The sequence below is a fragment of the Camelus bactrianus genome, chromosome 16, assembly GCF_048773025.1.
Source record: "Camelus bactrianus isolate YW-2024 breed Bactrian camel chromosome 16, ASM4877302v1, whole genome shotgun sequence".
Taxonomy (NCBI): Eukaryota; Metazoa; Chordata; class Mammalia; order Artiodactyla; family Camelidae; genus Camelus; species Camelus bactrianus.
In genome coordinates this window covers 1590915-1615194 of record NC_133554.1, presented here as the reverse complement: position 1 = coordinate 1615194, position 24280 = coordinate 1590915, and the positions used below count along the sequence as shown (strand labels likewise).

At 43.2% G+C, this 24280-nt stretch overlaps 1 protein-coding gene across 7 annotated transcripts in view; it reads left to right on the top strand.

Annotated features, from left to right (window-relative positions):
- The window catches only part of ULK2 (unc-51 like autophagy activating kinase 2), a 71994-nt gene extending 47819 nt beyond the window's left edge, over positions 1-24175 (top strand). For 4 of the 7 annotated variants that reach the window (XM_074342049.1, XM_074342051.1, XM_074342050.1 and 1 more), the window contains 10 exons: positions 1792-2078; positions 2923-3110; positions 3479-3582; positions 7459-7605; positions 8910-9100; positions 10727-10905; positions 11305-11423; positions 11775-11932; positions 21007-21142; positions 21946-24175. In XM_074342049.1, the coding sequence (XP_074198150.1) occupies positions 1792-2078; positions 2923-3110; positions 3479-3582; positions 7459-7605; positions 8910-9100; positions 10727-10905; positions 11305-11423; positions 11775-11932; positions 21007-21142; positions 21946-22004 (1568 nt within the window). In that variant the 3' untranslated portion in view covers positions 22005-24175. The remainder of the gene's footprint in view (positions 1-1791; positions 2079-2922; positions 3111-3478; positions 3583-7458; positions 7606-8909; positions 9101-10726; positions 10906-11304; positions 11424-11774; positions 11933-21006; positions 21143-21945) is intronic. The other 3 variants (XR_012499345.1, XM_074342048.1, XM_074342047.1) reach the window with 3 other exon arrangements.
- Positions 24176-24280: the final 105 nt, after the last annotated feature.

Below are 24280 nucleotides of genomic sequence, written 5' to 3'. Positions count from 1 at the left end.
CATAAGTACATTTGAGTTACGTTTTTCCAGTCTTAACAAAATAACAATTTATATGAAATATTTTCTCTGCTATCCTGTTTAGGGTCTTGGTTTAATGTGCTCTAGCATAGCACAGCCAATCAGTTATTGTCTGAGTTTTTTTTTTTTTTTTCTGACAGGTTTTTTTTTTAATGTTTTTATTGAAGTATAGTCAGTTTACGATGTGTCAATTTCTGGTGTGCAGCACAATACTTCAGTCATATAGGAACATACTTATATTCCTTTTCATATTCTTTTTAATCATAAGTGACTGCGAGGTATTGAATATAGTTGCCTGTGCTGTACGGTATAAACTTGTTGTTTATCTGTTTTATGTATTGTAGTTATCTTCTGAGTTTATGATTCTTTTATGAAACGAAGACTTAGGAATTAATGTAACTTAGCTAAATTTTGGTTATTGTTACTCAGATAATGAAAATTACTCCAGAAAATGAAATTTCATTACTTTGATCAGTACTGTTTTTGATAAGAGCTTCCAGTTAGCATCAGATAAAAAAGAGATGTTTATTTGCTTTATTATATAAAATATATATGCCTGAAAAGATACGCGTAAATCACACTTTTATAAGCCTTATGTGCATTTGAGGAGTTGGCCAGTTAAAGGAATTTTAACTGGGTTAAATTTAATTGTCAAAATTAAAGGAATTTAAGCTGTGTTACTTAGAAAAGAACTCTTTTTTAGGGTTAGTTTTCCAAATTTTGTGTTTCCTTAACAATAGAGCTTGGACAACTTTCCCCAGATCATAACATGTTGTCAGTGTTTATTGTGTGTGGGCATACATATGGCAGAGCCCAGTTCTGAAGAATAATATGCTAGAGTTAGGATGAGATTAAGCCGGGAGTGGTCAGCAGCAAAAGCTCCTAGCGGTGTCTGTTTTTGGAACGATGATTGTTATTAGTCATTGAGAAGATTTATGTGTTTTTAATGTTATTGGTGGTAGTTTGGCTTGCAAGTTGCTCTGAAGAATTTGTAACTGGAGCGCCAGGCTTAGTGAATGTTAGGTTGGCAACCACAGGATTTGTGTGGGGAAATCCCTTGTTGTAGCCAAATGTGCACTGTGTCAGGACACCCCTCCCAGGTTCTTGATACGGGGACCCCTTAAGAGGCAAGAATATCTGTGGATAAGTGTTTTCTTTTTAGAGAATATGATACTTCAGGTTTTAAATGAACTTCATTAAACTGACAAAAATAAATATCCATATGTTTGTTATCTTTAGACAATAAAATCCAGGAAAGGTATATTAGTTTCCTAATTTTCTTTGCAAAATTTTTGGTGGGGGGCAAAGAAAAGGGGTTATTCTAGGTTAGTTTGAAAAGTTTCTTTAAATTGCTGTGTGAGAAAAGGGAGTATTTATGTTGATGATGCACTGGTGTGTGTTCAGGTACAGAGCAGGAGTCGTCTTGCTCAGTGTCGGGTTTTGTTGTTTGCGTTAACTTTAACCATTTGCTACTTGGTTCTCTTTGATGCTAATTAGACCTTTGTTACTCTGAGTTACTGGCTTGACGCTGTTAAAAACAGCTGACACTTACATCCTCCTTAACTTCCGTCCCCTGAGGACACCAGCAGCCATGTGCTTGTCACTGCTTTGTAAAAGATGCCAGAACTTGTCTCTTGCCAGGTAGACAACTTTTGGAATATCTCATGGAAAACAAGACATTCATTAGGGTTCTCATGTTAAGAACTGTCTTAATTCCTCAGCTTGTGCCCTGCGTTTGTCTACTTTGGTGAACAGTGCCTGTTTCTTTGGCAGGTTCTCCAGGGCCGCAGACTCCCTCACCACAATCTCTCTTGTTGGGTGCTAGGCTGCAGAGCGCCCCCACCCTCACCGACATCTACCAGAACAAGCAGAAGCTCAGAAAGCAGCACTCTGACCCCCTGTGCCCGTCCCACGCCGGGGCCACATGCAGCCCCTCACCTCAGCCCAGTCGGCCCGGCAGCCTCGGGACCTATCCCACCAAGCACATGGGGTCCTCTCCACGGAGTTCTGACTGGTTCTTTAAAACTCCTTTACCAACAATCATTGGCTCTCCTACTAAGGTGTGTTTCTTAAACCCTTTTGTGGATGTTACAACTTTGTTAAGTTAACATTTGTTAAGCGGGGCATCTTGTTCTGGATGGTGAGCTGAGGTCCAACAACAGACCACAAGAGAAATTGAACTAGAGAAGTTGATTATGCCCAGGTCCCGGAAGAAGGACCCAGCACACCTCAAGGGGCCACACCAGGCTATCAGGTCAGAGTGTGGACCTGGGGCACGTGCCTTATTAGCATCCATGGGTGGAGTGCTTGGGGGCTCCTGGGCTGAGGCAGGGTTGGTCAGTGCAAACCGAATACTGGGGTTCTGGTGAGCTCCACAGGGTCTGATCTGAGGGCACACGGGGGAAGGCCTGGGGAAACGGGGGGACTGCAGATCAAGGGCAGGTGGGGAGTCGTATCCGGAACGTCCATTTACCTGTGGCTGGGCGGCCGTCTGGGGTACGTGCTTGTCCAGTGGCTGGTGCCAGTTGAAGGTTCCCACAGACTATGTGGCCAGAGTGGGCGTGGAGGCAGCAGTACCGTGGGACAGCAGGTCCTGAGATAGCGTAGTGAGCCCTTGGTGGGAATGACTCAGGAGAAGGGCTGCAGTTTGACGGGCACGTGGGGTGCGCCGGCACAGCAGATACCTGCTGAGTGCTTTGTGTGTGGTAGCCTGTGTAGTTCTGAAAAAAGGAAGCTGAGGCTCAACGTGAGTGAGCCGTCAGGGTCATTTGTAGGAAGCAGAAGAGCCGGGATGGGAACCCGGGTCTGCCTGCGTCTCTGTCCCTTCCCCGTGTCCGTGCCGTGAGCGGCCCCACGCTTCTGAACGCTGCCGACATCTGGTAACTGGCTTACGTGTTTCTTTAGACCACAGCTCCTTTCAAAATCCCTAAAACACAAGCGTCTTCCAACCTGCTAGCCTTGGTCACTCGTCCAGGGCCTTCTGAGGGGCAGTCTAAGGATGGGAGTGACCCACGGGGGTGTTCTCGCTGTCTCTCAGCACAAGGAGGTGAGAGGCAGAAGCTGGAGCAGCAGATCAAGGCGCCGTTTGGCAGGTACGGAACCCTGTTTCCTTCCAGCCTTCAACATGTTTCCGTCAAAAACAGCCAGACCGAGATAGTTCAGTGGCTGCTTTTTGCCTCATGCTCAGTGATACTGATCCGTTACTGTTAAGGAGACCGTAGATGCTGCCCATCCCTGTGTGCGTTCAGAGCTCTTCTCCCTGAGTTGTCTGCTCCTGTCTTTGCTTTATTTCGGTTGTTGAAGTTTATCTCTGCCTTGAGTTGCTTGGTCTCCATTTTTTGTCTCCTTGTTCACTGCCTTTCCATTAACCCTTTTATGGGTTGGCTTAAATCACCCTTGTTATTTAAATGTCTGGATTTTTTTTAAAGTATACATTTATTAACATCATTCTTCTTTTTAGATCTGTCAGTACTGGGAAGTTATCAGATCAGCAAGTGAAGGCACCTTTAGGTGGACACCAGGGCAGCACAGACAGTTTAAATGCAGAGCGGCCGATGGATATCGGTAAGAGAAACTTGGTTTCTTTTGGGGCAGGTTATTTGTTTGTTGGTTTCCTGTTGTTGCTGCTATAAATTACCACAAGCTTGGTGACTTAAAACAACACAGATGTATTATTTTATAATTCTGCAGTCAGAAGTCCAGCATGGGCCTCCCTGGGCTGCAGTCAAGGTGCTGACAGGGCCGTGCCCCTCCCGGAGGCCCTAGGGCAGCATGCATTTCCATGCCTTTTCCAGCCCAGAGACGGCCCTCCTTCCTTGGCTCGTGGCCTCTTCCATCCTGAAAGCCAGCAATGGCCAGTCTAGACTCGGACCTTCTGCCTATATTTAAAGGACCCTTCTGATTACATTGGACCCACTGGATAATCTGGATAATCTCTTTATGTTAAAGTCATCGAGTAGTTCCATCTGCAACTTTAATTCCTCTTTGCCCTGTAGGATACATATAGCCTGTGGAAGGGTGCCAGGGGTTAGGGCGTGGATATCTTGGCTTGGGGCTGGGGCCTCATTGCTCCACTCGTCTACTTTTAGGAACCTGTTGACCCAGCTTTCTCCATCCAGCCCCTGTCCTCTCACCTTCTTTCTCAAGAGCTGAGAGATAGAGACTTTTTATCATGATAATCAGCAGCCTGAGGTTTAGAAGGAACTCTGACCAGAATTGTTTTTATCATAGGCTAATACTGGCCAGAGTTAGCCTGAACACACATGTACTCTGGCATTTCTTGTAGCAGGCCGTTCCCTATAGAACCGGAGGCCACTGGGGGATCCCGACTCTTTCATGGTTGTTCCGGGACCTTTCTGTCCACAGACCCACATCTCGGTTACTCTGGACTGCTTGTCAAGAATTGCCAAGGGCAGGTTCCAGACCCTAACCCAGACATGTTTAATCGTGTTTTCTGGGAGGAGATTATAGGAATCTGGGTCTTTAACAAGCTCCCCTTGTGCTTATTATGTGCACTTACATTTGAGTCACTGTCGTAACCTCTGTGTTCTTATTTTCTCTGTAATTCTTTACTGACTCTCCCATGAGCCTCCTCAGGAGGAGAGATCTGGACCAGCACATGTCTAGCTGAGTGCAGTTTGTAACCCAAAGGGAGTGTGCTAGGGGCTTCATGCCTCACTCCACTCTCATCTTGCTCGCATGGTTTCTGCAGAGAAGCCTGATGCAATCTAGGGGCAAATCCCGCCTGGCTATGTTGCATACAGTCCTCTTGCCAGACCCAGATTCACGGTGTCTGAGATGTTCACATCTGTAGTCACGAGAGCCTGTGCTTCTCTTGTGATGTCCTTGTCTGGTTTGGGTATCATGGTAAGACTAGCCTCATGGAGTGAATTGAGAAGTGTGCAGATTTTTGGAAGAGTTTGTGAAAAATTGGTTTTCTCTAAATGTTCGGTGGATTCACCTGTTGAGCCAGCTTAGCCTGGGGTCTTCCTTGTGAGAAGTTTTGATTGCTGGCTCACTCTCTCTACTTGTTGCACACCTGTTCGTGCTCTTAAATTCTTGAGTCACTTTCTGGGAACGTGTTCCCTTCGTCCAGGTTACCTAGTTTGCTGGCACACGGTGGTTCGTAGTAGTCCCTTAAACTCCTTTTTCACTTCTCTCAGGGCAGTGGTGATGTCCACTCTTTCACTTCTGATTTTAATATTTGAGTCTTCTCTTTTTTTTCTTAGTCAGTCTAGCTAAAGGCTGTGAGTTTTGATCTTTTTCAGAGTATGAACTTTTGTTTTTTTTTCACTATTGTTTTCCTGTTTTATTTCATTGATTTCTGCTCTAAACTTTATTATTACCTTCCTTCTGCTTGCTGTTGATTTAGCTTATGTTTATGGATATGAAACCAGATTTTTTCTCTTAAAGAGCATTTAGGCATAAAATGCATCTTTGATAATTTACACTTCTACTTTTCTCTCTTCCTCTTGAACTTCATTGTCATCATTTGAAGTCACAAATTTCTCTTTCTAATCATGAAGTTTCAGTGTCTGAAAATAAAAACTGTTGATAGTATAAAACCTCAAGACCTTAGGGAAAAAATAGGGTCATTGACTCTTAAGATACACCCATGACAATCTTCTTTCCTTATACTTACTAAAATAAAATCGTAACAATATTAAGTAAGGAGCAATCTGTGCCATTTGATACATCTTGTGTGACAACAGGTGCTATTTAATCAACTTCCACTTGCCGTTTCTTGCTCCCTGGAAGACTTTTGTGAGCTCTCTTCTGCTGTTAAATGTTTTAAGTTTGTTATGTTCTGTTGCAGATAAGATGGACACTTAGACGTAAATTTTTTCTGCATCTAGTTCAGTATCTCTCTAGTTTTACATTCATGATTTATGTTAACTCCTGCCTCCATTCTGTGGTAATGTGATGTAATGTGACGCTTGAGTCTGAAACAGCTTTGGACAACTTTGATTCTGCATTGTTTGGTGGATGGGGGGGTGTTTTTACCTTTTCTTGGTTTAGCCCAGGCTCAGTCCCTCAGGCCCCTTTGACCCCTGTCCCACCTCCCTTTCTTCCTGACAGATGTGAAGATGTGATTCTAAGGCATATATGTACTTAGACTCAACTTTCTGTATCTTTCTCAAGCTCTGTTGCTGAGGAGAAACTCCTGATTTCCCTTCAGTTTACCTCACGTTTTTTAAAATTGAAGTACAGTTGATTTACAGTATTAGTTTCAGGTGCACAACACAGCGATAGAAAATATTTATAGCTAATACTCCATTTATTATTATAAAATACTGGATATATTCCCTGTGCTGTGTAATCTACCTTCGTAGCTCATTTATTTTGTGTATAGTAGTTTGTATGTCTTAATCCTCTGCCTCTGTCTTGCCCCTTCCCCTCCCCCCCCCCCCCCCGCTGGGGACTGCTCATGTGTTCTCTGTATCTGTGAGTCTGTGTCTGTTTTCTTATATTCACTAGTTTGTTTGTTTTTTTTTTTGATTCTACATGTAAATGATAACAGTATTTGTCTTTCTCTGTCTGAATTATTTCACTAAGCATAATACCTTCCAAGTCTATCCATATTGTTGCAAATGGCAAAATTTCATTCTTTTTTATGGCTGAATAACAGTCCAATGTGTGTGTGTGTGTATTACATATATACACCACGTCTTCTTTATCCAGTCATCTGTTGATGGACACTTGGGTTGTTTCCATGTCTTGACTGTTGTAAATAATACTGCTGTGAACATTGAGGTGCGTGTATTTTTTTGAATTAGCATTTTCATTTTCTTCAGATACATGCCCAGGAGTGGAATTGCTGGATTATACGGTAGTTCCATTTTTAGTATTTTGGGGAACCTCCATACTTTCCACAGTGGCTACACCAAATTACATTCCCACCAACAGTGCATAAGGGTTCCCATTTCTCCACATCCCCACCAGTTTTTGTTGCTTGTGTTCTTTTTGATGATGGCCATTCTGACAGGTGTGAGGTGGTATCTTGTGGTTTTGGTTTGCATCTCCCTGATGATTAGCAGTGTTGAGCATCTTTTCATGTGCCTGTTGGCCATCTGTATGTCTTTTTTGGAAAAATATCTATTCAGGTCCTCTGCCCATTTTTTAATCAGGTCGTTAACTCACATGTTTATTTCCAGTTCTTGGTTTCCACTTTGTCAAATTATTCTCAAGTGTGATTGCAGTTCACATATTTTAGAAGTATACAGAAGTAACTGAATTCTAGGCGTTAGTGTTAGAGAAGATTCACAGCTGTGAAGAGATGACCATAAAGTATTTTTAATGGAGATCTGTATTGAATTTTCTGATTTTAAGAGTAATAAACGCTTATTGTTTAATTTAAAAAAACCCCTTGTATGAAAATACAGGTCTCCCTGTAGTCCCACCCTCAGATGCATAACACATTTTATAAACGTCTTATTGCAGCCCCCGCAGGAGCCTGTGGTGTTGCCCTGGCACCTCCTGTGGGAACGGCGGCAGGTTCCAGGGCTGTCCTATTCACCGTGGGGTCCCCTCCACACAGTGCTGCAGCCCCCACTTGTGCCCACACAGTCCTCCGAGCAAGACCCTCAGGTGAGGAGCTGTCTTAGTACCGTCTTCGGCTTGTGCTTGGGGTGTGGGTTCTGATGATGACTTAGTGGTGTGACTTAGGTAAGTCACGTAACTTCTCTGGACTTCAGTTTCTTTACCACTGACATGGAGATCATGATTTTCTTTACCTTAAAGGGTTATAAAGGGTAAATGAGGCAATCTTTGTGGGAAAAAGTTTATAACATAAAAGGTACTGTATTGTACGTTTGTAATAGTGTATAACGCTGTAGCTTTGTGACGTAAATGTGAGGCAGCTGTGCACGTTGGTGCTGCACAGCTTGTGCTGAAGGCTTATTCTCCTACACCAGTACATTTTTTGAAAATCATAGACTGTTGTATCTTTTTTTTTTTTTTTTTTTTTTTAAGAACTCTAAGTTTTAGTTTCCTACTTTGAGCTCTGGTCTTTGTCCTTAGTCCTGTGTACAGGCCGGTAGCCTGGTTTTATCTGCCCTGTAGATAGGTAGTTAACACCAACGCTACGAGTGTTTTCCAGTTGTTCTTGACAGGAGTGATCATCTGACATCATCCCGTATGTTGCACCTGGTGTCCCCTAAGTTCTCTTATGCTCAGTCAGTTACTAATTGAGACACCAGTAGATTAATAAGTAGATTGATAAGCAAAAGCTATAAATAGTCAACGAGAGAAGAAAAAGAGCCAATGATCTTGACTTTGGGATTATTAAAAGTATTAGAAAATAAAAACTGTATTAAGAAAATAACATTTTATACCTGCTAACTAAGCCAGGATTTAAAAACCATAATGTGCACTGCCGTTGAAGCTAAGTGGGCCCTCTGTGCTCACTGCTCAGAATGTGGCGCAGCGGCTTACAGAGAGCTGCTGATGCGCTCATGGCAGCGTTTGATCTGTGGTCATCCCACTCCTCTTGATACACTGCTTTGGAGTGTTTATCACAAGTAGATGACTCAAAAGACGGGGAGGTTTCATCACAGGGTTACTTGTGATATGAAAAATCAGAAATAGCATGAAAGCCTCCAGATAAGCATTCTGTATATAAGTTTAGTGAGCCACTTTGTAGCGGCTTTACAAAAGTAGAGTTTTACAGCTGTGAAGACTGTGGAGCAGCAGGGAGAGACATGTACGCTGTAAATTTCTTCAGAACGGAATATTTTTAAAGTAGCTGTGGTGATTTCTGTAACACAGACATGCAGACAGGGAGTAAAGGGAAGATAAAACCTCTTCACGTGCGTGGACAGGCTCGGTGGCTTTCCCCTGGGCCCTTCTGTGCCCTGGCCCGGCACTCACTCGCCTGTGTGCTCTCTCCGCAGCCGGCTCTGGAGGCTCCCTGTGCGGCCGTGTGTGCACAGGCTCCCCACCCGGGCCCTGCTCGGGGGCCTCCCCTCCGGGAGCAGAGGCGGCTCCTGGCCTGAGACACATGCCTTATGGTGCTTCACCCCCCAGTCTGGAGGGGCTCATCACCTTTGAAGCCCCTGAACTGCCTGAGGAGACGCTGATGGAGGTGGGACAGCTGTCGTGGTGTGACATTTAGCGTGGCTGCAGAGGACAGTGGTCTGGGGACAAAAGAGCAGAATCCGATAGCAAGGCCTGGCGGGTTTTCCCTTTCATTTTCTATTTGGAAAACATTGCTGGTGTCTTTTCAGAATAATGTTGACAGTGGCGTGCGTAACAACTCTGGTTGGTAGGGAGGGATGTGAACATTTTTGTGTTCTTTGTTTTTTTATCTGAAATTTATTTACTACTTATAGGACTTTTAAAGCATAATCTTTGTCCTAAAACCACAACTTTTATTCTCAAATCTTACTTTTTTTCATAAGACAGAAGTGATACACTTAAACTTAGGTTTAAAAAAATTATAATGCCAGATTAGTCCATAACGCTGAAGAATAAACCTGCCCAGCAGACTGGACACTCCTGTCTGTAGTGTAGACCAGCTTCTTCCCCTCAGAGCCAATTCTGCAGGGAAAACACAGCGTCATGTGAAGCGTACTGAGCACTAATCCAGAACAAGAAGAATTTTGTGATTCCAGAGCCCGGGCCAGCTCCATCCCTCATCACCACCTCTAGGATGGCATTTGGGGGGCTCCACTGGGACCTTAGTCCCTGACACGGTGCAGCTCAGCCTGCATTTCAGACTAAAATGAACAGTCTTCAGATCAACTGAAGAAAAATTCTCTCTCCGTGCTGGACCTCTAATATTTCTGTTCTGTGTGAATGAGAATAGCAATTATGAGATATTACATGTAAAACTTTAATAGTGATTCTGTAGTAAGTTTAAATTATAATTTTGAAAATATAATCTAAGATTGGAAAAGCAATCTTCAGAGTTTTTTCAATCTCCATTAAATTAGGCATAAATTATGTTCCAATACGTATTGGAACATCCAGTCTAATATGCTGTCATAGAGCAGAGAGTCTTTCAAAAGTTGATTGGTTTATTCTCCTGTCTCTAGGAAACTGAGCCGATTCTCATCCCTTTTTAGCCATAAAAGGAGAGTGGGAAACTTAGTCTTATTTGAGATTTCAAAATACATTTTTAGCTAAAAACAAATCTCAAAACAACATTAATTTTAGAATACCCATTTTTATTGCATGCTACTTATTATGTCTTTCTCTACTCCCCTCTTTAACTGAAAAGACCACAGAAAATTTAGAGCTTTAGTGTTAAGAATCAATGTTAACTGAAAAACCACCAGAAATTAAAATAAAGCATGTCTGAAATTGTCGGTCAGTCAGTAGAATTAACTGAACTACCAAGAAGTGTGGTTTAGTATACAGAGGGTCCTTATAATCTCAGCGTCTGTTTTGCCATGTGCTTGTCTCGTGTATGTTGATTTCATTGTTGGTGTTCCATTTTTTTCCGGTGAGAGCACAGTGACCTCATACCTTTGAAGCTTAACTCTGTGGGCCCTCTCATACATCCACACACACACGCATGACACACCTTCGTCTGGGTGCATGTGTGTGTATTTTCTCGCTAGTTCTCTGGAATTTAAAGATTTCAGTCTCCTTTGGGCGTTCTCATATTCATAAGTATAGAAAACATTAGCAGTGGCCGTGGTCTGTGTGCAGAGCACGCGCCTCTCCTTGACCAGCAAGTTTCTGAGACAAACTGACTTTGCCGCAGCGAGAACACACAGACACCTTACGCCACCTGAACATGATGCTCATGTTCACGGAGTGTGTGCTGGACCTGACCGCCGTGCGTGGGGGGAGCCCAGAGCTCTGCACGTCCGCCGTTTCCTTGTACCAGATCCAGGAGAGTGTGGTGGTGGACCAGATCAGCCAGCTGAGCAAGGACTGGGGGTAGGTGCCCCTGGCGTTCATCTCCAGGGTCTTCCCACTCTGTGAGTCTGAGCTGGCGGCCTCGTCCTCCCCTGGAGGTCAGGTCCCAGTAGCAGAAGCTTCAAGGCATCTCTCCTTATCTCACCATGCTGGACACTGCTGTGCCAGCCAAGCCTTGGAGAGTCTGCAGCCTTGGTGTTGCCTTTCCTGTAAATTACACTGTTGAAGATATTTTACTTTTATCTGAGTGTATCCATTGTATTCAAAGCTCACATTTTTTTTCCATGCTGAACCTTCTTCCTCTGGGAGTTCTTTGTGCATTGAAAGCATGAAGGAAATGAGCTTCCCGGGGACACGCTGTGGTGGTGGCGGCGGTCTGCAGGGCGCAGGGTGCCGCACTGACAGCTTGTCTCCCTACAGGCGGGTGGAGCAGCTGGTGTTGTACATGAAGGCCGCACAGCTGCTGGCAGCCTCTCTCCACCTCGCCAAAGAGCAGATCAAGTCCGGGAAGCTGAGCCCGTCCGCGGGTGTGAAACAAGGTATGGGTGGAGCAGAGCGTGGATCCCGGGGACTCGAGAGCGCCTTTCCCCATGACACTGGGAGGGACGTTTTTGACGGGAAATCACTGTGCTATTAAATATTCTTAAATGGGAAAAGATGCTGGCTTTTCTGTTCTTTGTTTTTGGCATTTAATTGATACGAAGAGCAGTCAGAAGAACTTTGTTCTCAATCTTTAATGAACTGGCAGAGAGCACACGTGGAGGAGTGCCTCCCAGGCATTGTTTCCAATGATCATTTAGGGTCACTTGCCTGAAATCAGCAGGAAAGTTGCATGTCACTGTCACTGTTTCTGGAGAAAAATTAAAATTGTCACCTCAACTTTTTTCCAGTTGTCAAAAATCTGAATGAGCGATATAAATTTTGCATCACCATGTGCAAGAAACTTACAGAAAAGCTGAATCGCTTCTTCTCTGACAAGCAGAGGTTTATTGATGAGATCAACAGCGTGACCGCGGAGACACTCATCTATCACTGCGCCGTGGAGACGGTAACCTCTTGTCTGTTACTGTCACCGCGTTGTAGAGACAGTAGCCCATCACCTGTCACTGCCATAGGGATGGTAACCCTTCATCGATTACTGTGCCCTGGAGATGGCAACCCCTTTCAGGTTTAATACTGTGCTTGTCTTTAAGGGCAGCTTTTGAACTCAACACCTACCTGACATGGTCCTTTCAAAACGAGTTTATGCACTGCCACTCCCAGGTCCCAAGTCTTGTGGCTCCCTTTTTTTTTTTTTTTTAACATTTTTTATTGATTTATAATCATTTTACAATGTTGTGTCAAATTCCAGTGTTCAGCACAATTTTTCAGTTATTCATGGACATATACACACTCATTGGCACATTTTTTTCTCTGTGAGTTATCATAACATTTTGTGTACATTTCCCTGTGCTATACAGTGTAGTCTATTCTACAATTTTGAAATCCCAGTCTATCCCTTCCCACCCTCCACCCCCCTGGTAACCACAAGTCTGTATTCTCTGTCTGTGAGTCTATTTCTGTCCTTTATTTACGCTTTGTTTTTGTTTGTTTGTTTGTTTTTGTTTTTGTTTTTTAGATTCCACATATGAGCGATCTCATATGGTATTTTTCTTTCTCTTTCTGGCTTACTTCACTTAGAATGACATTCTCCAGGAGCATCCATGTTGCTGTAAATGGCATTATGTTGTCAGTTTTTATGGCTGAGTAGTATTCCATTGTATAAATATACCACATCTTCTTTATCCAGTCACCTGTTGATGGACATTTAGGCTGTTTCCATGTTTTGGCTATTGTAAATAGTGCTGCTATGAACATTGGGGTGCAGGTGTCATCCTGAAGTAGATTTCCTTCTGGATACGAGCCCAGGAGTGGGATTCCTGGGTCATATGGTAAGTCTATTCCTAGTCTTTTGAGGAATCTCCACACTGTTTTCCATAGTGGCTGCACCAAACTGCATTCCCACCAGCAGTGTAGGAGGGTTCCCCTTTCTCCACAGCCTCTCCAGTATTTGTCATTTGTGGATTTTTGAATGACGGCCATTCTAACTGATGTGAGGTGATACTTCATTGAAGTTTTGATTTGCATTTCTCTGATAATTAGTGATATTGAGCATTTTTTCGTGTGCTTTTTTATCATTTGTATGTTTTCCTTGGAGAATTGCTTGTTTAGGTCTTCTGCCCATTTTTGGATTGGGTTGTTTATTTTTTTCTTATTGAGTCGTATGAGCTGCTTATATATTCTGGAGATCAAGCCTTTGTCGGTTTCACTTGCAAAAATTTTCTCCCATTCCGTAGGTTTTCTTCTTGTTTTATTTCTGGTTTCCTTTGCTGTGCAGAAGCTTGTAAGTTTCATTAGGTCCCATTTATTTATTCTTGCTTTTATTTCTTCTAGGAGAAAATTTTTTAGATGTTTTGCCTATGTTTTCCTCTAGGAGGTTTATTTTATCTTGTTTTATGTTTAAGTCTTTAATCCATTTTGAGTTGATTTTTGTATATGGTGTAAGGGAGTGTTCTAGCTTCACTGTTTTGCATGCTGCTGTCCGGTTTTCCCAACACCATTTGCTGAAGAGACTGTCTTTATTCCATTGTATATTCTTGCCTCCTTTGTCGAAGATGAGTTGACCAAAAGTTTGTGGGTTCATTTCTGGGCTCTCTATTCTGTTCCATTGGTCTATATGTCTGTTTTGGTACCAATACCATGCTGTCTTGATGACTGTAGCTCTATAGTATTGTCTGAAGTCTGGGAGAGTTATTCCTCCAGCCTCTTTCTTTCTCTTCAGTAATGCTTTGGCAATTCTAGGTCTTTGATGGTTCCATATGAATTTTATTATGATTTTTTCTAGTTCTGTGAAATATGTCCTGGGTAATTGGATAGGGATTGCATTAAATCTGTAGATTGCCTTGGGCAGTGTGACCATTTTAACAATATTGATTCTTCCAATCCAAGAGCATGGAATATCTTTCCATTTTTTAAAGTCTTCTTTAATTTCCTTCATCAATGGTTTATAGTTTTCTGTGTGTAATTCTTTCACCTCCTTGGTTAGATTTATTCCCAGATATTTTATTACTTTGGGTGCTATTTTAAAGGGGATTGTTTCTTTACTTTCTTCTTCTGTTGATTTATCGTTAGTGTAAAGAAATGCAACTGATTTTTGAACGTTAATTTTGTAACCTGCTACCTTGCTGAATTCTTCGATTATTTCTACTAGTTTTTGTGTGGACCTTTCAGGGTTTTCTATATATAGTAGCATGTCATCAGCATATAATGACACTTTTACCTCTTCTTTTCCAATTTGGATCCCTTTTATTTCTTTCTCTTGCCTGACTGCTGTGGCTAGGACTTCCAGGACTATGTTGAATAGGAGTGGTGATAGTGGGCATCCTTGTCTTGTCCCAGATTTTAGTGGGAAGCTTTTGAGTTTTTCACCGTTGAGTACTATGCTGGCTGTAGGTTTGTCATATATAGCTTTTATGATGTTGAGATATGTTCCCTCTATACCCACTTTGGCGAGAGTTTTTATCATAAATGGGTGTTGAATTTTATCAAATGCTTTTTCTGCATCGATTGAGATGATCATGTGGTTTTTGTCCTTTCTCTTGTTGATGTGATGTATTACACTGATTGATTTGCGTATGTTGAACCAGCCTTGTGTCCCTGGGATGAACCCCACTTGGTCATGATGTATAATCTTTTTTATGTGTTGTTGGATTCTATTTGCTAAAATTTTGGTGAGGATTTTGGCGTCTATGTTCATCAGTGATATTGGCCTATAATTCTCTTTTTTTGTAGTGTCTTTGCCTGGTTTTGGTATCAGGGTGATGGTGGCTTCATAGAATGAGTTTGGGACTATTCCCTCCTTTTCAATCGTCTGGAAGAGTTTGAGAAGGACTGGTATGAGTTCTTCTTTGTATGTTTGGTAGAATTCCCCGGTGAAGCCGTCCGGTCCTGGACTTTTATTTGTAGGGAGGTTTTTAATTGCTATTTCTATTTCCTTTCTAGTGATCGGATTGTTCAAGTGTTCAGATTCTTCTTGATTCAGTTTTGGTGGACAGTATGTTTCCAGAAACTTGTCCATCTCCTCTAGGTTATCCAGTTTGGTTCCATATAGTTTTTCATAATATTCTCGTATGATATTCTGTATTTCTATTTTGTTTGTTGTAATTTCTCCATTTTCCTTTCTTATTTTGCTAATTTGTGCTCTCTCTTTTTTTCTTCTTTGTGAGTTTGGCCAGAGGTTTGTCGATTTTATTTACTTTTTCAAAAAACCAGCTTTTGGTTTGGTTGATTTTTTTCTATGGTCTTGTTAATCTCTATTGTTTTTAATTCCTCTCTGATCTTTATTATTTCCTTCCTTCTGCTGCTTTTTGGGGCTTTTTGTTCTTCTTTTTCTAATTCATTCAGGTGGTGGGTTAAATTGTTTATTTGAGATTGTTCTTCTTTTTTGAGGAAGGCCTGTATCGCTATAAACTTCCCTCTTAGCACTGCCTTTGCTGTGTCCCATAGGTTTTGAGTGGTTGTGCTTTCATTATCATTTGTCTCAAGGTATTTTTTAATTTCAGCTTTGATTTCCTCATTGATCCATTGTTTTTTCAATAACATATTGTTTAATCTCCATGCTTTCCTTTTTTTCTCCTTTGTTTCTCTGTTGTTGATTTCCAGTTTCATGGCATTGTGGTCAGTAAAGATGCTTGAGATAATTTCTATCTTCTTAAAATTGTTGAGGTTTCTTTTGTGCCCAAGTACATGATCGATCCTGGAAAATGTTCCATGTGCACTTGAAAAGAATGTATATCCTATTTTTTGGGGGTGTAATGCTCTGAAAATATCCACCAAATCTAGTTTTTCTATTGTAGTATTTAATTTCTCTGTTGCCTTGTTTATTTTCTGTCTGGAAGATCTGTCTAGTGATGTTAATGCAGTGTTAAAATCTCCAACTATGATTGTATTCCCATCAATATCCCCCTTTATCTCTGTTAGTAATTCTTGTATGTACTTAGGTGCTCCTATATTGGGTGCATATATATTAACGAGTGTAATATCCTCATCTTGTATCACTCCTTTAATCATTATAAAATGTCCTTCTTTATCTTTCTTTATGGCCTTTGTTTTAAAGTCTATATTTTGTCTGAAATCAGTACTGCAACACCTGCTTTTTTGGCTTTTCCATTTGCATGGAATATCCTTTTCCATCCTTTCACTCTCAATCTATATGTGTCCTTCTCCCTAAAGTGGGTCTCTTGTATGCAGCATATTGAAGGTTCTTGCTTTATTATCCAGTCTGCCACTCTGTGTCTTTTGACTGGAGCATTTAGTCCATTAACATTTACAGTAATTAATGATAGATGTGTGTTTATTGCCATTTTGAACTTATCTTTGCAGTTGAATTGGTATATCCTCTTTGTTCCTTTCTTCTTCCTTTTGTGGTTTGGTAATTTTCCTTTGTATTATCATGGATTTTATTTAATTTTTGTGACTCCTTTGTAAATTTTTGGCTTGTGGTTACCCTTTTTTGTAAATCTATCAACCCATTACTATAACTGTTTTTATTAAACTGATAGTAACATGATCTCAAACCCATCCTACTGTTAAAAAAATTTAAAAAAGAAAGAAAAAAATATTCTATATTTCCCTGCCTCCCTCTCCCACTCTCAGTGATTTGTATGTCTTCTTTTATAATTTCATGTTTACTTTATTTGTAATTCATGAGTTATCACCTTTCCAGTTGTGTGTTTCTCATTTCTGTAGCATCCTGCTGCTTTTCTATTTAGAATAGCCCTTTCAATATTTCTTTTAGCATGGGTTTAGTGTTGCTAAACTCCTGCAGCTTTTTTTTTTGTCTGTGAAACTCTTTATTTCTCCTTCTATCCTCGAGGATAGCCTTGCTGGATAAAGGATCCTAGGCTGCATCTTTTTTTTCATTCAGGGCTTTGAATATATCTTGCCACTCCCTTTTGGCCTGTAGTGTTTGTGTAGAGAAATCAGCTGAGAGCCTTATGGGGGTTCCCTTGTAACTTACTCTTTGCTTTTCTCTTGCTGCCTTTAGAATCATTTCTTTATCCTTGACTCTGGCCATCTTGATTATGATATGTCTTGGTGTGGGTCTATTTGGGTTCTTCCTGTTTGGGACCCTCTGAGCTTCCTGTACTTGGATATCTGATTCCTTCTTTAAGTTTGGGAAGTTTTCAGTCATGATTTCTTCAAAAACCTTTTCAATCCCCTTTGATCTTTCTTCTCCTTCTGGGACCCCTGTTATGCGAAGATTGGGACACTTTATATTATCCCATAGGTCCCTTATGCTATTTTCATTATTTTTTATTTGCTTCTCTTGTAGTTCTTCTGAATGGGTGCTTTCTATTGCCCTGTCTTCTAGATCACTAACTCGTTCCTCTGCATTATCTAGTCGGCTTTGCACAGCTATTAGATCATTCCTCATCTCTGTCAATGAGTTTACCCATTCTACTTGGCTCTTCTTTATAGCTTCAGTTTCATTTTTGACATATTTTATATCTCTAAACACTATCTCTTTTAATTCCTTCAGCAATTCGATCACTCCTTTTTTGAAATCTTGATCTAGTAGGCTATCGATGTCTATTTTGTTGATCTTTCTTTTAGGGGATTTCTCTTGTTCTTTTAATTGGGAAAGGTTTTTCTGCTTCTTCATCTTGCTCATACCTCTCTGGCACTGTGGTTTATGGAGTATCAGTTGTCTATTTTGGTCCTCAAGGATTTTATCTATCTGATGCCTATTTAGGAATAGAACTTAGGAAAAAAAGAAAAAACATAAGAGAGAGAGAGAAAGAATTTTAAAAGAAGGGAGAAAGAGGGTTTGAAAACAGTGTATAATGAATAATAGAAGAGTGAGTTGAAGCAGAGTATTAATCGGGTTGAGACGTCCTTTTAAAACCTTTACAAAAAAGGGGGGGGGAGATGAATAGATGTATTTGAAACCTGTGTCTAATCAATAGCAGGACATCAAAACCCAAGAGAAATAGAAATGAATTAAGAATTAAGAAGTAAAGATTAAGAGAGTAATAGAAAGTAGAACAGGTAAAAACAGATTTAAAAAAAAAGGGGGGGGGTGTTTGACGGTGTTCTCCTGGAGTCTGTGTGCTTTTACTGTGAAGTCTTTCTGTCTTCGTCCTGTTTTGGAAGCTCAGCTTGCTGTTTTCAGAGGCCCTCTGTTGGCGCCCTCTTCTGTGCTTCTCCCAGCACCTGTCGGCAAGCAGATCGCGCCTCCTCCTAACACTGGGTCAGGTGCAGCTCTCCTCTGCTGTGGGCGGGCGGGTCGCTGCCCCTCCGGATGCCGCAGTCAGATGTTGCAGACTGGCCGGGTAGGAGGGCGGGTCGTGCCCCCTCCCAGCACCTCGGTCGGGGGCTGTGTTCCTGCCCGAAAGGCGGGGGTGGGGGTGGGGGGCCGCTCTCCCTCTACCTGCGCCGCCGGTAGCTCCGCTGCTCTGTGCGGCTGCGCGCTCAGCCCTGGTCGGCGCTCCGCCCTGGTCGGCGCTCCGCGGGTGGGCTCAGGGAAGACCGAGGGACAGCCCTGTCCCTGCTCCGAGCCAACACCCAGCTCCTTGTTTGTCTTTGTGGAGCAAGTTCTCTGAGGGACCAGGATGGAAGGATCCTGTCTGCCCCGGGCTGCAGGCCAGTCTCAGTCTGGCCTTTGAGGCTGCTAAGCCCTTTGGTGCGGATGCAGGTTTCGCCCCCGCCCCCGCCTGAGTGCTCAGCGCGGAGGATATGGCGGCTGTGCCTGAGCCCCGCCTCTCTTCCCCGAAAACTTTCCGCGGGTTTTCAGAGATGGGGGTGTGCACCCTTCCCCCGAGAGCACATCAACCTTGCTGTTTTATGGAGGGCCCAGGTTGTTCTGCCCTGTGCACCCACAGCCACGGCGCGCAGCCCCTTGCGTTCCCCGGGGGCTGCCTCCGTGCAGCCGCCCCCGTCCTCCGCCCGGCTTGGGCAGCCTGGCCCTGCCCGCGGCTGCCCGCCCGCGTCTCAGCCTGGGTGTCGGGGGGATGCTCTGTGCCCCTTTAACTTAGTTCTGTTAGTCAAGGGCTGCTCTGTACAGATCGGAGCCTCGGAGGCTCCCCCTCCGTCCCTCTGGCCTCTCAGTTGGAGAGGGGAGACCCAGCGAGCGAGTGCCAGTCCTCCTTTGCCGCTCCCTCCCCGCGGGACCCGTCCCGCGCTGCTTTGCCTTTTGTTCTTTCTTTTTTCCTTTTCTCCTACCAGATTTTTGGCGTCTTTATCTTTTGAAGAGGGCGATGTTCTGTCGGAGTTCCACAGGTGCTCTGGTTGGCTGAGTGGGTCTGTAGATGTGGGTCTTGGTGTATTTGTGGGAGAGGGTGACCTGCGAGCGTCCTTCTACTCCGCCATCTTCTCCGTCTTCCTCCCTTTTCTTAAAGGAGGAACTGGGCTTAATATGTAACCAACATAAGTTCCACTGGTTACCACATTTGGTCAACATTTATTATATACCACTTAAAAATTGCTAGCATTAGGCGTGATCTAATATTTTTAATAGTTTACATCCAAAAGCTTTAGCTGGACCTGTTTCTTCATTTTCTACTTTTTAAGAAATTTGGTTTGATAGCACATTAGAAAAATTACTGCTCTGTTAGCCAGTCTGCGAAACTTGATGGGCTCAGAGTCCTGCTGACCGTACTTCAGCAGAGACACAAAGTCAGGCCTGCGTTTCTGGCCGTCTGCTTATATTACTGGAAATAATTTGTTTTCTCTCTTGTGAGGAAAAGTTGCTCTGAAGTCTACATGAAACTAGGGACTGTTAAGGAAGTTAATTAAGTGGGAAGAAATTTAATTACTGAGCACCCTTATAATTTTTACTACATGAAGATAATAGGCCTTCCTTCTCCTCCCAGTTTTGTCTCCTTTGAACTGTACTGTTATATTACATCCAGGCCTTATTTTGAAGCCATTATAATAAAAAGCATATGAAAATAATCTTGGAATATAAACTGTTGATGAGAATAATTTACATTATATTGCTCTAAACTATTGAATAATACGCATTGTATCATTCTGTACCAAATTAAGACTTCACGTGACACATTTTCTTTTAGAAATTTGTGCGAGAAGAAAGTTCTCTCACGAGGAGTTGTGGGGCTGCTTTCTCTCCCGGAAGTGAGGGCCCTGGGACCCTGCGCCTGGGTTCAGTTATTTCTTCCTCCTGCCTTCTCAGGGTTTTGATCTTCTCTACCCATTTTATTTATCTTGTTAGAAGTGCTGTTATTTTTTTTAAAGACACGGAGCGTATTGACAAATTAGGATACTGGGTTCTGACAGTCTTGCATTTAATGAGGAAAGAGGAAATCAGAATGCTGTTGGGAGAACAAACACTCGTGCCTGGTGAACAGTACCACTGCCCCAGTTTCTGGGAAGCTCCCACCACCTTCCCCATCGCCCAGCCCCCTCCTGCTGCTTCTGACTCAGCCTGGACACCTGGACGGCCCTCCGTGGAGGCCTTCCCAAATCCTGTCTTCCTCCCGCAGTCACGTGGGTGCACCTCACATGGATTCTGTGCCATCTGGGGCTTCCTCCTGTAACTCCACATGTCCCTTGGAATCGGACGGTTAGTTTTACAGCCCATGTCTCCCTGCAGACTGTGAGCTCACCTTCACCAGATACTCAGGGGCCGCCCTGAGTAGGTGCCCAGTAAATATCTCTGAATGATGAATCCCACACACCAGGAAATTCTTTGACTAAATGAAGGTGATAAGTGGCTTTTAATATCATTTGACTATTTCACAGTAACAAAACCCACTTGAATGAAATGCCAGCTTAGTGTGGAAGTGTATATTTAAAATAAACTATTTAGTGATGTCATGGAAGAGCCAGTTTGGAAGTACAGATCTTACAAGTTATGAGTCTCCAGGTTCAAGAAGGCTGTGTTGGAATGCAGGATAACTCTTGTCAAGAAGCTCTTTCTTTATTTCACTCACCTCATAGATTATATGATTTCGTCAAAATGTTGTTGATTTTAGACAGATTCCATTAAAGCCCTGTTGCCCAGATGGACTCATATTTTCTTGGAAAGTTGGGGCTATTCTCGTTTTTGTCGCCTGGCGCCAGGTTCAAGCTGCGGCCCTGGATGAGATGTTTCAGCAGACTGAAGACGTTGTGTACCGCTACCACAAGGCGGCCCTTCTTCTGGAAGGCCTGACCAAGATCCTCCAGGACCCTGCAGACATTGAGAACGTGCATAAATGTAAGTTGACTTAGGAAGCAGTTTAATGTCTCCTGCTGGTGCAGTGGGAGGAGCGTGGAGCTTGGACCCACCCTGCCTGGGCTTGAGTCCTGGCTTTCCAACCTTGGGCAAGTCCCGGCCCTTTCCTGGTGTCTCTGGCCTTCTCCCTCGAGATGAGGGACCATGCCCTGCTTTGCAGAGTTGTCGTGAGGGCTGGAGACACTTGTGAGGCGCTGATGACTTTCGTCATTGGTCTTAGACTTCTGCACCGCGTCCCCGGTGGTGGGTGTGTGTTCATGCGTGCAGGGAACTTTGTTTTTATTATTACGTAATAGATGGAACTGTTTTAAGCCTTGTGGGCTTAGTGACCAAGGCGCCCTGTGGAGACCCCACGGACTGCAGATTTGGTGCAGAGAGCGGAGGGGGCCTGATCGGGCACCAGGATGGTGTCCCACTTGCCGAATACAAGCCCGGTGAGGTGTTCTGAGGAGGAGGTGGTGGACCTCTTGGGGTAGATGTGGTCATGCCACATTTAGAAGAGCCACAAGGAGTTAGCAATTCTGAAATAATTTGCAGTTGTGAGCAAACCAGCTGTTACAACCAAAATGTTCCTTATTTGACGTGCTAATCGATAGTTTACCACTGCGCAACCCTAAGCTAGAAATCAGATCTAAACAATCACCGAGTGGAAAGGAGAAACAGTATTCAGAACTATTAACTTCGGGGTGAGGATGTCAGTAGAGAGTGATTTTTTTTCATTAGTTCTTCTTTGCTTGGTTTGGAAACTATAAATGATTTGTATTATGAATTTATGTTACTTCCAGATAAATCCAGTATTGAGAGAAGATTGTCGGCACTCTGCTACAGCACCTCGACCATATGACCAGCAGCAGGCCTGCCCCCTGGACCAGTGGTGGGGTGTGCAGTGGTGCGTGGGGGGCACAGCTCGGGTCCCGTTGCCCCGACCCCAGGAAGCTGTAGGTGACTACCAAAGAGCAAGCAGTGATTTCAAAAAGGAAAAGCAGTCCTCAAACTACTTACTTGTAGGAAGTCTGCCTTAGCGGAGCAGTCACCCCTCCCCTTTTTCTTTGTAGAAGCAGAAGCAAGAGTATCCACTTGGCTCGCAGCCTGAACTTGGTAAATAAACGTACCTTACTTAGCACTAGTTGTCAGCACAGCTGTTCTTAAGGATGATTGAGAGGGAGCCAGAGAGTGGCCCTTCACACGCTCACCAGAGCAGAGTGTGAAGTTCCGCGTGCTCACTAGGGCACAGAAGTAAGAACTGCATCGCGTCCAGGCAGTTTGATGCTCGGGGTGAGTCTCTGAATCTGAGCACGTGTCCATAAATGGCTTGGGAAGAAATAGCCTAAGAAATGGAAGATGGTTCTTGGAAGAAATTGTGAAATCCTCAATTTGATCTAATATGGACACATATTAATAATCTTCCAAATCTTTCATATTGCACTAATTTATTAAAACAACTATGTATTGGATTTTGCAGTTTAAAACTAACTGAGGCACAATGGACTTGTTTGAAATATTTTACTTGATTATACATACGTACCCTTTCCAGAATTTTCATGTAATCTCTTTTGGACTTTCAAGTGGTAAAAACGTGTTCATGTGAACCTTTGCATTTTTTTAACCTATTCATCTACACCTACAGGTTTTCTCAGTGGTATTTTGAGTTGCTGGCTTTTGCTTTTGTTTGCGTTTTTACTGTGCATGCAGAACGAGCAGATGCCCGTGACGTCCAGCTCGTTAAAGGCGAGGTGTGTTTGGGCAGAATTAGAACAAGTATCAATCAAGAGACGCTTAAGAATTTTAGTAGGCCAAAACAGAATCGGTGATCTAAAGGCTTGTTAGTGATGTGGAGTTTTACATGAAGTTGGTGGAAAATGAGGTTTGTTTTCTCTTAGGAAAACGGGCCGCTCTCTCCAGCCTAATGTGTGTTTTCACGTTAATCCCGGCAGTTCACTGAAGAGCTGGTCGTGAGAACACGGGCAGCGAGCGTCCCTCCAGGAATGGCTCCTTCTTTGTGTGTTACTTGGTTTCTCTTACTTACCTGCTTGAATACTTGAATAAGCCATTCTCTAGTTTAACCCTCCTAGATAGTATAACCTGGTCTCTGGCCAGCCACACAGAGGCGCTGGCATTCATCTAATTTAGTGTACTGGTGAAAACAAGAACATGGCTTTCCTTTACTTTGACAAAGTAATGTAATTTTTACCTTATTTATCTGTATGAAATCCCAGCAGTTAATCTGAACATTTATTTATATGATGTTTGTATGTTTAGGTCTTTAATACAGTGTTTCTACCTCTTATTTGTAACCGCATGCATTACTCCTGAAACTAGGTAAAACTCACTGAATTGTTGTGTAAGAGCCTCTTTGTTATTGCCTGTACAGATGTATATTAAGGTAAATAAAACTGACCACGTGTTTCTAGGGTGAAGCTGGGTCCGTGTGGCTTGTCGGGCCAGGTCCGTCCTCAGTGCGCTGGGCGGCTTGAGTGCGAGTCTCCATTGCCCGGCTGCAGGATTCAGGTCCTCTGTGACTGCCGTGCCGGCTGCGTGGACATGGACTGCGTGGTGAGGACCCCCACCCTCCCTGTGGGCCGACGGGCACTGCTACTCGTGATACCGTGTTTAGTGTGGTTTTTCTCGAGTGTAATCGGCAAGTTCACGTGTGCTCGCTCAGTTACCACCCGTGGTATGCCTGTCAGTCCTGCTGGGGATGGGGTACTTCCCAGCCCCTTCTCCCCTCTCCTGCCTGTCGTTTAAACACAGGAGAAGCAGGTTCAGAGCGAGGAAATGCTTGGTCTGAAGTCAGAACCTGGGGAAGTAGTCAGGCCTGCCCTCCAATCTCCAAGGGAATCCCTCCTCTTGTTCAGGGTGGTCTGTGTGAAACTGTCAAGTCTGAACAGCAGAGAACAACAGACTGCAAATCATGAGTAATGGAATAATGGTTCTGATTATACTTCCATTATCAAGGCCAGTTGTTTTGAGAGATTTTGCCTTGATTATAGCAATAATAAACAAATGCTTTCTGTTTCCACGAGTACTTTTTAATTTTGTATCATCTAGTTCATAAAGTAGAAATGGACCAGTCCACATACTCATGGGCTGACACCTGTATTCAGGCCATAACCTGGGAAG